At 34.9% G+C, this 15,825-nt stretch overlaps 2 protein-coding genes across 4 annotated transcripts in view; one reads left to right on the top strand and one right to left on the bottom strand.

Annotated features, from left to right (window-relative positions):
* The window catches only part of KIF1A (Kinesin-like protein kif1a), a gene marked incomplete at both ends in the record, with an annotated part of 43,479 nt that extends 41,532 nt beyond the window's left edge, over positions 1–1,947 (top strand). The window contains 2 exons of one of the 2 annotated variants that reach the window (XM_035730604.1): positions 1,316–1,431; positions 1,480–1,543. In XM_035730604.1, the coding sequence (XP_035586782.1) occupies positions 1,316–1,431; positions 1,480–1,543 (180 nt within the window). Of the gene's footprint in view, positions 1–1,315; positions 1,432–1,479; positions 1,544–1,869 lie in introns of those variants that run through there. The other variant, XM_051210660.1, reaches the window with a different exon arrangement.
* A 1,196-nt stretch (positions 1,948–3,143) lies between these two features.
* Positions 3,144–14,495, bottom strand: MS3_00002978 (uncharacterized protein; the record flags this gene model as incomplete). Of its 2 annotated transcripts, XM_035730605.2 has the most annotated exons (9): positions 3,144–3,938; positions 5,327–5,454; positions 6,886–7,008; positions 7,543–7,710; positions 8,309–8,428; positions 8,469–8,612; positions 8,660–8,776; positions 14,201–14,423; positions 14,458–14,495. In XM_035730605.2, the coding sequence occupies 9 exons, from the start codon at positions 14,493–14,495 to the stop codon at positions 3,848–3,850; spliced, it is 1,152 nt and encodes a 383-aa protein (XP_035586783.1). In that variant the 3' UTR covers positions 3,144–3,847. The 2 variants fall into 2 exon arrangements, with proteins under 2 accessions (XP_035586783.1, XP_051070675.1); XM_051210659.1 differs by lacking the exons at positions 14,201–14,423; positions 14,458–14,495 and adding an exon at positions 13,567–13,788.
* Positions 14,496–15,825: the final 1,330 nt, after the last annotated feature.

Genomic DNA, 15,825 nt, shown 5'->3' with positions numbered 1-15,825 from the left:
GAAAGTGCAATTCTTCGTTCGCCTCTGCTTCCAACGTGTATTGAATTGAGGGGTGACGATTATTGAAACGATTCAAAATTTCATTGAGGTCTATATCTTCCTCACAAATAGTGAAAGTACCATCCATGTATCTTTTATATAAATAAAATCTTACAATTATTGGTCGAAGTACCTTATTTTACCGATTGGCCATAAAACAGTCAACCAAGAGCGGACCCAACGGTGAACCCATTGCAACTGAATTGCACATTGAGTAAATGATTACGTCGAAGAGGAAATTTTCCTAGCTGAATACTCTTTATTTAAGGATGCAATGGGTTATTTTATTATTAGTAGCTTGTTTTTGACACAAGAATACTATGTCTTAAGTAGCTGGAAATTAAATTCCAATTTTTAACTACATACGAAATTGTGTTGATTGATCGACAGTTAGCTTTGTTAATGGTTTTCAAGCTCAAGTATGGGAGACAGAAGTAGAAGAAACAAGACGTAACACTTATCACATTTTAAAAGTTAAATTCACAAATTTGCTATATTATTGTTTTCGAGTTAGAAATCTTATTTACAATATTTTCATCTTCAAACTAAGTTTAATTTCAATCGACAGTTAACGTGGTTCGTAAACCTCTTTTGTAACCTATAGGTTTATGTACTTTGATCTGAGCTACTGTGTTTTGCATGAGAACTAGTTTTACTACTCGCCTACTCGTAACGGTATGAGGGTAAAAAGTGTTCGTACCCAAGACCTATTAGTTAGAATCCTTAGTGCTCTGAACACTGAAACATATGTCTACCTACTAAGGTAACTCTAAGATACAACTTGGCAATACACAATACTTCAGCAGTTGAGATCATGAGTCAATTGAAGCTAGATCACCATGGAAAACCCGGAAGCAATGGACGGCCGTTTCGTCCTATTGTGTGGCTCCTCAGCATTGCGCGCCCACGATCCCGCGCCCCGCGAGATTCGAACCCAGGACCTATCAGTCTCGCGCCATGCGCTTAACCAACTAGAGCACTGAGCCGGCATTCAACGGTGTTAATGTCTAACTTCAAACAATCCACGAAGTTGCGCCACCGTACACCATTGTCTTCAGTGAGCTGATATCTCACAACAGACCTGATTGAACCCCACTGCTCACGGCTTCTCACTAGAACTCCAGGAGTGTCTCTTGAAGTCAGTCACTAGTGAGCAGATGATTATTATTACCACAATCTCCACAAAACCCCTTCTGATACTAGTACACAACATCTCCATCATTAAAACTTAAGTAATCATAAATTCCGATTATTCACTTAATTAATATTAATATAGTGCAGCTACAAACACTGTTGTTCTAGACGTTTCCCAGTGATTTCTCAATCAATCTCATCTAAAAAAATAAGACTGTACTTGTTGGAATTATTTATCACACTGATTCACGTTTACGTGTAAGTGAATCATGGATAAAATGACATTCTTAAAAATTCTTTTTTTAGCCTACTTTTTATTTTGGATTTGGGAAAAGATATAATAGTTTTAACAAAAGTAATCACTAGATAGTTCATATATGGGTTTTACCAATTCAAAGTCTTCAGTGAAGGAATTTTTTTCAGAATATTTTAAAACTAAATAGTTTGAGTTAAAAAGACTTAATAAACTGTTAGATTTATACTATTGGATAAAGATAATTTAGGATCATTGTTATAATATGAAACTAGACGTCTACGCAGCTTTGAATTTGCATTATATACAATGTACGTAATCTTATTGTAGACATGGATTGTAATTTGAAATATCCATTTATTAATAACAAAATCAAGTGTTTTTTTTAAAAATTACTTTCGTTTATTCGTTTATGATAATTTGTTTTCCTCTATTTGTTTTAGTGAACTTATTCAAACTAATATTTTACGTACTCAGAAGTTTGTGCAATATTTCAAAACAAGAAAAATAAGCTTTCTCATGTTGGACTGTTGAATGATTTATTTATAAAATGATTAGATTATTCGCTTTAATCTTAGTTTATTCATATATATTTAGTTTTTCATTAATAATATGACCTTGGAACTGTTATATTCTATTAATATTATTATTAAACATTATTTATGACAATTTCTTTGTTTGGAATTTTAGTATTTATGGGGTGTCGAAAATCACGTCGAACAATATCTCAGTATAATTTTTATTCACTGAAATAATGTACAAAGAATGAGAATTCATCATAAGTAACTACATAAATTGTCATAAAAAACCAGTTGTTACTATCACACTTATTTAGCAACATATTTGTTTCTCTAGTCAACAATTAACTGATCGAAACAAATATATTTAAGAAATCTAATCAATTGATCATTCATAAATTACATGGGACACTGTAAAAAATGTGTATTGGTTCATGTTACAGCATTTGTTGTGAAGACTAAGGTGATAAAAATAAGATGACAATAAAAAAATAGTGGAATAATATTAGCAGAACTAATAGTAGTGAAAAATAGAAAATATGGTTCGAAAAGCGTACATGAAGTTAAAAGATAGGAAGTGTGAGTTATTACTAAAACTTTTTACCTGTGAGTAAACAAAGAGCGAAATCTTCTATATCACTGCATTCAGTTTCAAATTATGTTACCCTAAATCTCTTATTACAAATTATGGTTATAAATGGGTTTTAAACAGGAAGTTATACATTCTTACATGGCTTAAAATAGCAAACATCGTTTTCATTTAATGAAGCCATTTATTATTTTGGTAACTCACGAACTATTAGGTTTCGTTGTAATCAGAAAAAGACCGAAGGCTTATCATGTTAACACTCTCTTACGTAGTACAGTACTAAAACTAATCATTATTATTGATTTCTATATATTGCATAATCAACCAACTTTATAACGTGTCAATACACATATACATCTCACTTATGGGATAGACAAAGATCTTTTATTATCACCGTTCATCATAAAAATATCACTCTGACTTAATTCATGTATTATTGATATTCAAAGTAAATTTTATCCTAATTGTGCTGAACATTATGTGCAAGTAAAGTGAAAATGTTTCTCCATAAATTTACTAAGTCACATACTAACTTATTTTTTGCCATAATAAAATGATCTCTTTAGTAATAATAGGAATAGTGATTATAATATTTGAACGTTGTATTCATTACATACTGATTTCATATAGGATACTATTGGAAACCAGATCCTAATATTTACGTCATGAAACACATATGACGTGAAATCATAGTTTAAAATTGATACAAATTAAAACATATTTGCAGTTACTGAGTAGATCATTTGCTTGCCTACAAATTTATTTAACATTACAGGCCTATGCTTCATGTTAGCGTTATAAACTAACAGGAAACTATTGGTAAAATAATAATCTAATTCAAACGTTCAATAAAATTTATTTCAATATGAAGTAAACACCCATGAAAATTAGATAAACATGTTTGGAAAACTTTGAAAGTCTAAATCAAATATATATGTGATCAAGAATGCTCATTCAAGCATTCAAAAGAGGCTGGGTGAAAACACATTATTCATGAAGTCACCAATAGTAAATGAAGGAACTAAAGTATGTTGTGATTTATTTCAGACTGTCATGGTCATCATGTATAATAATAATAATAATAATAATAATAATAGTAAACAATGAACTAAAGTTATTACTATAAGACGTGATTATCGATGTATAATCTACAAGTATAAAAATGATCACTACAATGATTAAATATTAGCATATTTTCTGCAATGATTTTCGGAATATGATTCGTTTATTTATTTATTTTATGTTGATGAAAACAGTGCAGTATGTAATATAACAATTTAAAATGTGCGTTACTTCCATTTGTAGCTTTGACAATTAAGCAATCAGTGGAATAGCACGTGGCCTGTTGTTGTTGATGATGAGTGACTTTTCATGAAATGTTACATTGAGTGGACGTAATCTCTCTCTAAGAAATAATGGAATACAGACGAACAGTTGAGTTTATGAAAATTAAGACATAAGTTTAATTGCAGATCTATATAAATTATTGAATACTTGAAATAGATTTGCACTCATACTAATAGTTTACATTCGTGAATTGCTATTTTCAAATTTTGTCAATAATTTTAATTAAACTTTCAGATAATCTCTACTTTAATTGAGATAATGAACTGATAAATGTTGGACCACCATCGAGAACCTGGAAGCACTGGATAGCCGTTTCGTCCTAATATGGGACTCCTCAGCAGTGAGTACCCACAATCCCGCACACCGGATTCAGGCATAACCTTTAGACCACTGAGATGTCATCCAACGGTGTTAATGTCTAACTTCAATGTTGTTCTAACATTAATCAGTTCATGATCGCAATTAGAGCTCAACAATCTCCACAAGCGTGTACTGATAATCTCTATATTGATTGCTTTTCTACTTGTTTTCTGTATGTTATATATAACACTATACATTAGGATAGATTCGACTGTTTTGTGGAATTGTCTAGAATGCTTGGTAGATCCCTCTGAATATTATGGACAAAAACACTGTATTATATCACAAAGTGACTGTGAGTAGCAGTCAAATCTATTCAGTCTTCATTTTTAATTTATTAGATTCTATTATTCTAAATATAATTTCTCGTTTCCTATTCATGAAGATCTTTTTCTGTGCTGTCTCAGTGCAATAAACTCTAACTGATATGGTATTTTAGGTCATTTTAATTTGATATGTCTATTTAACAAATCATAAATTGTGGGAAAGGCTAGACTTATATTTCAGCAATAAACCACAAGCAGTCAACTTGCCAATTCGACAGACATACATCCTTTTTAATAATATAAGTAATAGCTGAAAGTCAACAAAAATTATGAGGATATTTTTATGAGTAAATAAATCAAGCTTGTCATTGACGGTAAATATAGCGTGAATGTGTAGATGACAACTGAAAACTAGTATGTAATGTATCTAAATATTTAAACGTTAAAGTATAATTTCTTGTTTATCAAATCTTTTGACGTTTATCTGAGTTTCCAAGAAACTTTATTTCCATGATTAGAAAACAAAGTATTTTTATAGTATCTGACACAATATATTGATTGATTTGTTGAGATAAATAAATAAACTTATGCGATGGTATATAGACCTTAACAAGCTTCTATGATTACAGTGGTTAATAATTTCTCGATATCATTTTTAAGTCCATAGATTCAGATTATGGGTAAATTAGATATTATTTTTATTCTGTCGAAATTGTCGGTGTATATCTTATATATTTCCTTCTTATTGATTAATAATCACGTAATAATAATTCCATAATGAAAATAAATCATAAATTTTGAAATAAAAATTGCAAACTACCTTAATTTTGAAGCTTCTTTTAGACTTAAACGTGCTGATGAAGTAGAGTCAAAAGAACACATAGCACCCCATACACACCGTGACCGATCATAATTTTCTGAATTGTAACGTCCAGGACCAACTGGACTCTGGAGTAGGAAGATAATAACGTTTTTTTACAATATCGAATTATACTTATTCATTTAATAGGTAGCAGACATTTATCTTTATAACTTGATTAACCTATATAAGTGAAATACAACCCCAAGTATATTTATAGGTTAGAAAAAATGACTATCTATCACTCAATGAAGTTATATTCTAAAGATTCAGGTAATAATAAATTGAAAAGAAAATGATCTTCAGTTAACAATGCAGTATCAGTTTGAGAAGAATTTAATGTTGAAAGACACATTAAGTTTAAGGAAAATAACTTTGGATCACTTCAAACAGTGAATAGGAAAACTTTAAACCCATTCTTGATAATTATCATTGCTCATCAGTAAATTATTAATCTGAGTGGTCATTTTATGAGTAGTTTTTTCATGCTGTATAATAGCTTATCGCATGCAATCAACTGATGAATTCATAGCTTCTTGTTTATACAAATATATTCATTGCAACCTATTTCAATATGGGTAACCCATTACCTGATAATTTGAGTTACGTTTATCGTATAACAACGTCAGGAAGAAACCACTGAAAACTAATTTGAAATAATCAGTCACTTTGACTCATATTGCAAGTCCTTATCCATGAAGTTTCAGGAATACCGATTACACCCAGAGCTTTCAGGTACAATAATTAACATGAACTTATTTAAATATTGAGTCCGTCAATACTACTCTACAGTTTTCTAATGTTTAGTAGGAAACAAAGAAATTGTTTTTTAGTTATAGACTAGTTAAATACCGTCCAATAGCCTATAGGTTATAATTTTAACAGGTCATAATTATTTTCTGAAAATATGTGCCTCATTAAAATGGTTGACATCACCTGTACAGAAATTTATATATTTGAGGCTTTTATGTGTGTTCCAAATATCAACTATATATCTACTAAATAGGAGCTTTACTTAACTATACTCAAGGCACAGATGAATCTTCTGTTAAGATATTTATTAAATGTAATGTTACTATTCCAACAGTTTTTAAAAGAACTGATTTGATCTGTATTGATAAGTGTACGCGACTGACTGGTTTGCATTTCCAAAGATTGAGACATACACTATTAGTGGATTTATATATGAGAAGGCACGGATACCAATTTCTGTTTGACCAGCAAACTTCTTTCTCATTCTCAGTGTTTTCGCCCAGATAGCCGGTTGAGCCTATACATAAGAAGGTTGTATATCAGTATCAAAATTCGATATTGTAAGTCACAAGAGAAACAAGAAGCTTCGTTTGATTATCTGTTCAAATACTGCGAGTCAATTACCTGCAAATTTACGCTGATACACCAGTACAAAAATAAGCAGATTGTAAAAAGAATGTAACAGTTTTTATTTAGTGTCCGATGTTTGAAAGTTTGTTGTTTCCTTTAAATATGTAAAGGAATCAGTTCAATAAAAAAACAATTACCTGTCTACTGGTAAATATTGAGTGTGAATTACGAGAGGCGCTGGACAAAAATGGAGGAGCTTGATGATTAAAACTTTTATCCTTGTCATCTAGATATTTGGGATCATAATATCCTGGTCCTATCTTTAAAAAAATAAAGCGAAACCCAACAAACATAACTACATGTCATTATTGGTTCGTGATATTTATAAAATGTGATCATGGGAAAAATGCTATAACTAGTAGGCTAGCTCAAAATTCAAGTATTATATTCCCTATTTGGCTTAGTGATCCTCTTGTTTTGTCTGAATATCATTACGTTGTTGCCTAAATTTTGCATGGCATACATGTGAATTTTACGTTGTTTGGGCAATGATCAATTAAGTAAAGGGAGTTGATAAGTGATTAATGGTTGAAGTTTCGTGACGTTGTTATAAGCTTTTGAATTGTTGAGCCTTCTTCAGTAAGCTAACTTAATGTGATTAAAAGCATCACCTGGTTTCACGGTAAACTAGATCATAAACATGTTAGTTTTATTGAATACGGTGCGGTTATTTGGGAGGATGTTTTATTTAGGATATTCATATTTTGAATACATTTTCATTGCTCATTATTCAACTAAGAAATTTTACTAACTACTGGAAAACTAAAAGAATTTACCAAGCACATTAGTCTTACCTTAGATTTTACGAGGTCGTTTTGCATCCTAGCAGAATAGCACTGATCCATTTTTCTTTGGTCAACAACAAGTCTACGAAACATCCCTGTATACTTTTTTTCTGGTCGCAAAAGATTGGATGTAAATGATGTTAATGAATAGGTTCCTGGTTCTGGGTATTCAGAAGTCTGAAAAGTTGTTGAGGGATAAAACAACTGAGTTGTGAAAAATAGAAGGCAAAAGTAAGTAAGCTTGATGCTTCATACCCTGTTTAACTTCAAAGTTAGCTAAAGACATATTTCTTCAAGCTAACTTTTCTATACATTTTTGCTCCTATCTGCTATTTTCTACATTTAATCTTCAAAACATTTCTACACAAAGGGCATGAAATAATCGTGGTAAAGGCATTGTTGCCGGTCAACAAGATAGTTATCTTTCTATATCTGTTTATTGTATTACGTATATATATGCTTGAATAAGGATAACATATCTCGAACAAACTATTTTTCAATATTGTCCAGTTTAATTAATTTTCATTTTATGGTTAACTTCCCAATTATTTGTGACGAATGCTAGGTAGTTTTGTTTCCCCCAACTATCTAGATCAGGCATACCAAGAATGAGTGAAAATAGGGAGAATAATAATCCCATCTTAGCAGATGGACAAATATAATCAAAGTATCAGTCATGAGGTGAAAAATACTAGATAAGTCTAATTTCAGCAAACAAAATTCCGATAGGAATATAAGTAAATATTTGAAATAGAATATCAAAACTTTTTCTCACATAAGTAAAGCTTCTCGGTCCAGTCATCAAATCATAAGGTCCGCGTTTCCCGGTTTTTTTATCCAGTAGTTTCTGTACCGAACCACTGATTTCGTAGGTACCTGGCGCAACATTACACCCCTTATTGATAAACGTTAGTTTGAACCATCAATTAAATTACTGTCAACGGTAAAGAACGACTCCCATCCCCACCACATTCTAATAAGCCTTTTGTGCAACATGATTTGTGTTTCGCATCCATTAATTCTTTATAAAGATATGGATCACCTTTCATTCCATAAGTACCCACTCCTGGAGTATCATTCTGAGTAAAGAATTCATAAAAGTAATTTTAAAAGGCTTGATGTTTACTCCTCTGAGTTCCGAAAAGCGACCTGCAGTTGTATTTATGGGTCCTATGGATTCTGAGGTTCCCTTTGTCTGAATTTCTCTTGGTAGGTTATACCGACCAGGTCCAAGATTTCTTTGCTTTAAAAAAAAGTTTTCCGAAAAAATATGTATTAAAATATATATAAAAGTTGAGTTAACTTCATGTTGCACATATATAAAACGTTTATCGAACTGTACAAACGAGTGGTTGATGACCGGTTGTTTTACTCAAAACAAAAATGTAGTGAAGAAAAAAATGAAGAGACTACCTAACAAAGAATACTGAATAAAGTATTTACAAACCTTTTGTGTTTGGATTGTGGCGGTAAATAAATTGTGTGAGCTACTTTGAACTTAATTTCAGAAGGCTGAATATTTGCTTTGATTAGGTTGAAAAACTACGAAAGTATGTCCTGAGACTCTCTGATTGATATAGGCGTGTAGAGGTGAATAAGCCCCCATAATAAATAATTTTGTAAGTCTTCGACGTTGATGCTGATCTCACTGGGTTTATAGTGCACAACTTAGCTGAAGGCTCTCACTCACTTATCTGAACCCGATTACGATTGGGTGAACCGTGCTATGCGTCCCTTGCAGCTGCTATCCAGATTAGACCAAACGCTTTTCGACATACCGATATATTTTTAAATATGTCTTCAAATCCCTTCATTTCTGACTTCCGATTTGACTAGGTTGATGTGTTTCCGTTGTCAAGGTGCTACGTATAAAGGCGTTCCCAAACTCTGACCGCCTGTCGCATCCTTGCGCGCGCTATTTAAAAGGACAGTGGTATTTTTCCTCGCTGAGTAAATCCTATTGTTTTGATAGTTTATTACGTATCAAGACTACTCTTTATACTTTAATTTAACTTATTTCAGTTAAAGTATCCGATAAGGATATTGTTTTTGTTTTTAAAGTAGTTTATCATCGGTACTTTTGAGTACTTTATTTTCTATTGTATTTGTTGGTACTTTGGTTCTAACAATTTACAGTTTTCCACTATTTTTGGTCATAGATCACTTTTGTCTCTGGGTACTGTTTTATCTAGTTTTTTTTTTAAAACTTCTGTCCAATGACTGGACAGCGCAAGAAAAGCAATTGCCAACGTCTGGGCTGTCGATATCTCGTTGAAAGTGGCATGCGGTGCGATGAGTGCAAAGGCTGGTACGATGAAGTGTGCACGAATTTGACGCCTGCGGCTTTCAAACGGTTTAATAAAAACGGTTGCGTATGGCTATGTCAGCAGTGCTGTTCGGATGCAAACAGCTTGCTAACCGAGGCCATGCCAATGGCAAATGATGCAAAAAAATGTTTAAGCAAGCGAGGTCGGGACACATCGGACATCACTCGCACTGTCGACACACAGATTGATGTAAAGCCGCCTCAAGTTAGCTCGGAAACAGCTGACTCACGTCGGTCAAAGGAGGAAATACCGTCTTCAAAGTGGTCTGTCTTAATTAAAAACTCAAGAAAAGAATTTTCCTCTTTCCCCTGTCCTCTAAATAGTGTCAGGCAGGAAACACCTAAAAATCGCAATCGCAAGGCTCTATCTGTTTCTAGCAGGAAACACAACCTGACTTCCAAAGTCATCGATAACCCTCCGGAATCCCACAGTATGTTTGACGCGACTGTGGTTGCTACTCCAACGAAAGTTGACGAATGGATACAGGTCGTAGGCAAGAAACGACATAACGATATAAAAGAAAATCCTACCCTCCAAAAGTAGTCGAGAAATTGAAAACTGATCACAGTGACAGGTCAGTTATTTTTCATAGAATCACGGAGAGTGAAAGCTCTGAAACTAAAGCTCGCTTTGAGCACGACATTGGGTTGATAAAACAGCTACTAAATCAAATTACACCTCAAAGTATTTCCAGAGACATTTTGCTAAAGGTGTATAGACTAGGTAGTCAAGCGAACTTAAAAACAAATCAAACCAGGCTGCCTAAAGTTGTATACAAATCTTCTTATGAACGGGACTTAATTTTACGGGATGGACACAAATTAAAGGGCTCAGGAGCTTTTGTCCGTAAGGACTTGCCGCTGGCAGACTGTGTAAAAAGACGGGAAGCCAAAAAAGAACTACAACATAGGTTAGACGCTGGTGAAACGGACCTAAAAATGGTAAATTTTCGGGTTGTGAGGCTTCGACAGAGAATGATGTCGAAGCCACCCTGGGTGCAGCACGAAGCCATTTAAATAGGCTTCGGATCTGTTACACAAATGCCCGAAGCTTGCTGAATAAGCGGTCGAAACTAGGTGTACAAATTGACTCTACCAACTCAGATATAATCGCAGTCACAGAAATGTGGTTGAAGCAGCCTTTAAAAAGTATGGAACTTAATTTTGAGTGTTTCACGTTAGTAATAGCCGACAGAATCCAAAAGCGTAAAGGAGGGGGAGTAGCTCTATTCATTAGGAATGCTATCTCATTTGCTATTATTGACAGTGTATCCCATGAGAGTGGGACGTGTGAATTAGTTAGTTGCCGCTTGAAATGCAAGGGACAAGAGCTGCTGATTGGTTTGGTCCACCGTAGTCCAAGCTGTGAGGTAAATGAGGTCTTGCTAAGCATTCTCAATACTTGGTCACAAAGTGGTCAATATCTAATCCTAGGAGACTTTAATGAACCCATGGTAGACTAGAAAAACCTGCGAACTGAATTGTCAGATAATTCCTTTGAGCAGGAACCATTTGTTGCGGTTATCACATGTACCCTAGTACAACATGTGAAAAAAGCGACTACGTACGACCCGAACTCTAAATCATCCTTACTAGATCTTATAATGACCCATTATGAGGATGACGTTGCAAACCTCCACTATATGCCGCCCCTAGGTAAAAGTGATCACGCAGTTTTAACTTTTGACTTTCATATAACTGTCAATCACGAGCACGCGTCAGCTCAATCCAGACCTAAAGTGTGGAAAGCAAACATACCTGATATCATGCACTCAGCATCGTTAGTAGATTAGACAATAGACCCAGAGTCCTCAATTGAAACGGCTTTGGACGTATTTCGAAATTTATACTTAAAAGTTATTGCATCCCACATCACTTGAACACACCAAGGGGGCCGAGAAACTCTTCACCATGGTTCAGTAAGGAGGTTCGCATTCTTCTCCGTAAGAGAAGAAAAATGTGGGATAGATTTAGGTTAATGGGGACTGATGAGACAAAATCTCAGTATCGAGAAGCTCAGAATACCTGTGCCTCGACCCTTCGTAAGTCTAGAAGGTTGTACGAAGAGAAAATTGTCAAGGAACTCATAGAATATTCTAAACGTTTGTATTCCTATATAAACCAAAGGACAAAAGGAAGAGGAAATACTACTGCACTATGGGGAGACAGTAGCGCCTCATCATTAGTGGAGGACGACTTTGGTAAGGCTCAAGTATTCTTGAACTACTTCATCAATGTATATACCATAGAAACACCCCGTCAGGCCATGCAACCCCCCCCCCAACACAAACACTAAACAGCGTGACTATTAAAGAACTCGACTTCTTTGGTCTGCTAAGTAAGCTAGACATAGACAAATCCATGGGACCCGATAACCACATCCTAGGTTACTAAAGGAATTAGCTAACTTCGTCGCGAACCCTTTAAGTATATGCTTTAATCTATCCGTAACCCACGGTCGTTTACCAAAAGACTAGAAGAACGCCATAGTTAGTCCTGCCTTCAAAACAGATACAAAACATAAACCTGAGAATTACTGACCCGTTAGCCTAACTAGTGTGGTTGTTAAGATTTTAGAGAAGATTATTCTGAAGGAGCTGTTTAAGTACCTCGATTAAAACCGGATCCTTCCGAAAAAAGCAACACGGTTTTAGAACAGGTTATTCCTGTATCACTAACTTTTTAGTGACTCTTAAAAACTGGTACGCTCTAAAGGACCAAAAATTACCTGTAGATGTGGCCTATACTGACTTCAGCATAGCTTTCGACAAAGTTCCGCACAACTGGCTGTTATATAAGTTAAGAAATGTCGAGGTTGGAGGCAATCTATTGATGTGGATAAGAGACTTCCTAGTTGGGCGCCAACAGAAGGTACGGGTGAACTCCAAGTTGTCTAGCTGGGAAACTGTGCTTGGTGGAGTGTTCCAGGGTACAGTTTTGGGTCCAGTGTTATTCCCCTTGTATCTAAGTGACCTTCCTTGCCTACTATCATCATCACTCGTGCTATATACTGACGATGCCAAGATATGGAGAGGGATACAATTTAAAAGTGATAGCTTAGAACTCCAGAATGATCTGGAGAAACTATCTGAATGGTTTCAAACCTGCCAGTTGCCGATAAATACGTCCAAAAGTATTGTGATGCAAATCAGTTATCAAGGTACAGATACATACACGATGAATAACACCGAGCTACCTGTTGTCCAGATACACAATGACTTAGGATTCAACGTTAGCCAAGACGTAAAGACTAATGCACACTGCCATGCAATGGCTGCCAAAGGTTTTAAGACCTCATGGTCAATACGTAAGGCCTTCAGTCATGTCGACGCTAAAACTTTTTTACTTTGTATATAGTGTCCGTGCGTCCTAAACTTGAGTAGTGCATATAAGCGGATAGCCCCTGCTTAAAAATAGACAGTGAGCTTTTGGAAGAAGTTCAGGGAACAGCAACTGAGCTGATTCCCGGAATAGCGAAGCACCCGTATAATGTTCGACTGGCCAAGCTAAACATACTCCCGTTGTGATATCGCAGAACTAGAGGCGACTTGATTAGTTTTCAAATCACTTAGTGATAAATTTGCACCTGATATGCCCTCATTTTTCTTGTCTTCCAAAACAGAGAATTTACGAGGACACTCCAGAAAAGTTCACAAACCCAGAACAAATTATTTGTCAGCTGACTATCAACCAGTGAAAGTGATTACTTTAGCACGTGATTGGGGCTTCATCGTTCGACTCTTCCAAAAGAAAGTTGAATCAATCAAGAAACCATCATTTCCAGGACCAAAACAGGCCATCAAGTCTCCTGTTCTTTCCAAACTGAAATTGAAACTGATCTTTAGCATTTATAGGCATCTCAACGAAAATTCAAACTTATCACACTAAAAAATTATATCCTTCGCGTTAACTATTTAGATGCCTTGAAATATGATACAAATTGAATCATATAACCTCAAATCTTTCAAAATACTTTTAGATTCATGAATCTAAACTCATTTTATATGGTTTAAGTTTTCCAAATGAGTCCATATGTATGGTGTTTGTTGCTGGGTAGCTTTGGATAACGTTACTAAATCCATTTTAGTTACTCTAGATCAATAAATCATATGTAGTAGGCGGATTACCACTGTTTGTATATGCATGATAGGTTGGCAAACTGAATTCCTATAGGAATATTTGTTGGGTAGATTTATTGCTCAAAAAGTAATGGACGACATAAAAGTTCAATAACAATCATGCCAACAGGTTGTCAAAAAATGTGTTCATATCCAAAAATCATCACATAACACCATTATCAACATCTATCTTATCAAAACGTTTAAAATATATAACATCTACCTGAGATTCCTTTGATAGTTTTAGATTTCGACTGAATAAATTCGGTATGGTGGCATTACGCTGCACTTCATACTCCCTTTTCCAGCCTGATATATTATTTTTTAAATTGGGAGTGTTTATGGCGTTTCTTCGTGTAAATGATTCATCACATTCATAAGAACCCGGACCAATATCAGTGGACAAGATTTCTTTCATCCATCTTGGGTGGACGTTAATTCGTCGTCTAAATACGTGTCATAAACATAATAAATACCAACCTGTCTGTGCTGCTACCAAATGGTGGTTTACAAATCATTTAGATTCATAACACCTCGCTTGTATTACCATAACATTCGTACGTTCGATATCCAATAACTTGTGATAATCTAGTGTCAACAAAAGAACTTCTTTGAGCTTGCTTATTGTTTCCTCAGCACGGTTTTGAGTCTTTAGCGGTATCCAACTACATATATTGTGATTACTTGAATGTACTAGATCCAGTCTCATCGATAGTCATTTGTTAGTTTGTCACAGATCAGTAGGGATTCTAGGAAAAGCAGCCTTAACATCACTAAGCAGTGAGTTGGCTGGCTACAGTTTTTCGTAGAAAAAAGACAAGATATCAGTACGGAATTACGAAGAGCAGATGAAAAGCAGGAGAGGAAATCAACTGATCTTATTATGTCATCAATTTGTTGCATTGCAGAAAATATATCCCTAAAATAAACAGTTCTGTGAGCTATCTTAAAGCGCAGAAACCAAACCAGCAAACATAACGCGAGCTGTTCGACGATATCGAGCTGCAACACAGCTCGGCAACGGAGATTATCTATATTTGAAAAAGATCAGTGGCCGACAAACAACACCATTTGATAATCTTACCAAAATATTAAATATTGTGCCTTTCTATTTAAAACCATCCCTTACGTTTAAATTTTTGGGAAACTCCCTTGCCGGTACGCATCAATGACAATCGTAGATGGTGAAGCTGACTTACATATTTACTTACGCCTGTTACCTCTCATGGAGAAGTATAGGATGCTCACCAGCTTTCTTCATCCAACCCTTTCTTGGACAATCCTTTCTAGTTCTTTACAGTTGCTATTCATCCTACTCATATCTGCTTCCAATTCACGGCACAGTGTGTTCTTTGGACTTCCACTTTTCAGTCTCTCTTCAGGATTCCAAGTTAGCACTTGTCTCATGACACAGTTTGATGGTTTCCTCAATGTGTGTCCTATCCACTTCTGGCATCTTTTCTTAGTTTCCTCCTCAGTTGGAAGTTGGTTTGTTATCTCCCACAATGGGCTGTTGCTAATGGTATCCGGTCAAAGGACGATGATTATCTTACGTAAACAATTGTTTATAAATACTTGTACGTTTTTGATGATGGTTGTGGTAGTTCTCCAAGTGTCAGTTCCATACAGTGGGACTGTCTTGACATTGGTATTGAAGATTGTGACTTTGCTATTGGTTAACAGATATTTTGAGTTGCATATGTTATTCAACTGTGGGAATGCTGTCCTTGCATTGACAATCCTCACCTTTACGTCTGTATAAGATGCTCCACGTACATCGATTATGCTACCCAGATAAGTGAAACTTTCCAGAGTTTCTCCATCAAGTGTGATTGGGTTGGGTAATTC

Source organism: Schistosoma haematobium, chromosome ZW (genome assembly GCF_000699445.3).
Source record: "Schistosoma haematobium chromosome ZW, whole genome shotgun sequence".
NCBI classification, from domain to species: Eukaryota; Metazoa; Platyhelminthes; class Trematoda; order Strigeidida; family Schistosomatidae; genus Schistosoma; species Schistosoma haematobium.
This window is presented reverse-complemented; position numbering and strand designations above follow the sequence as displayed.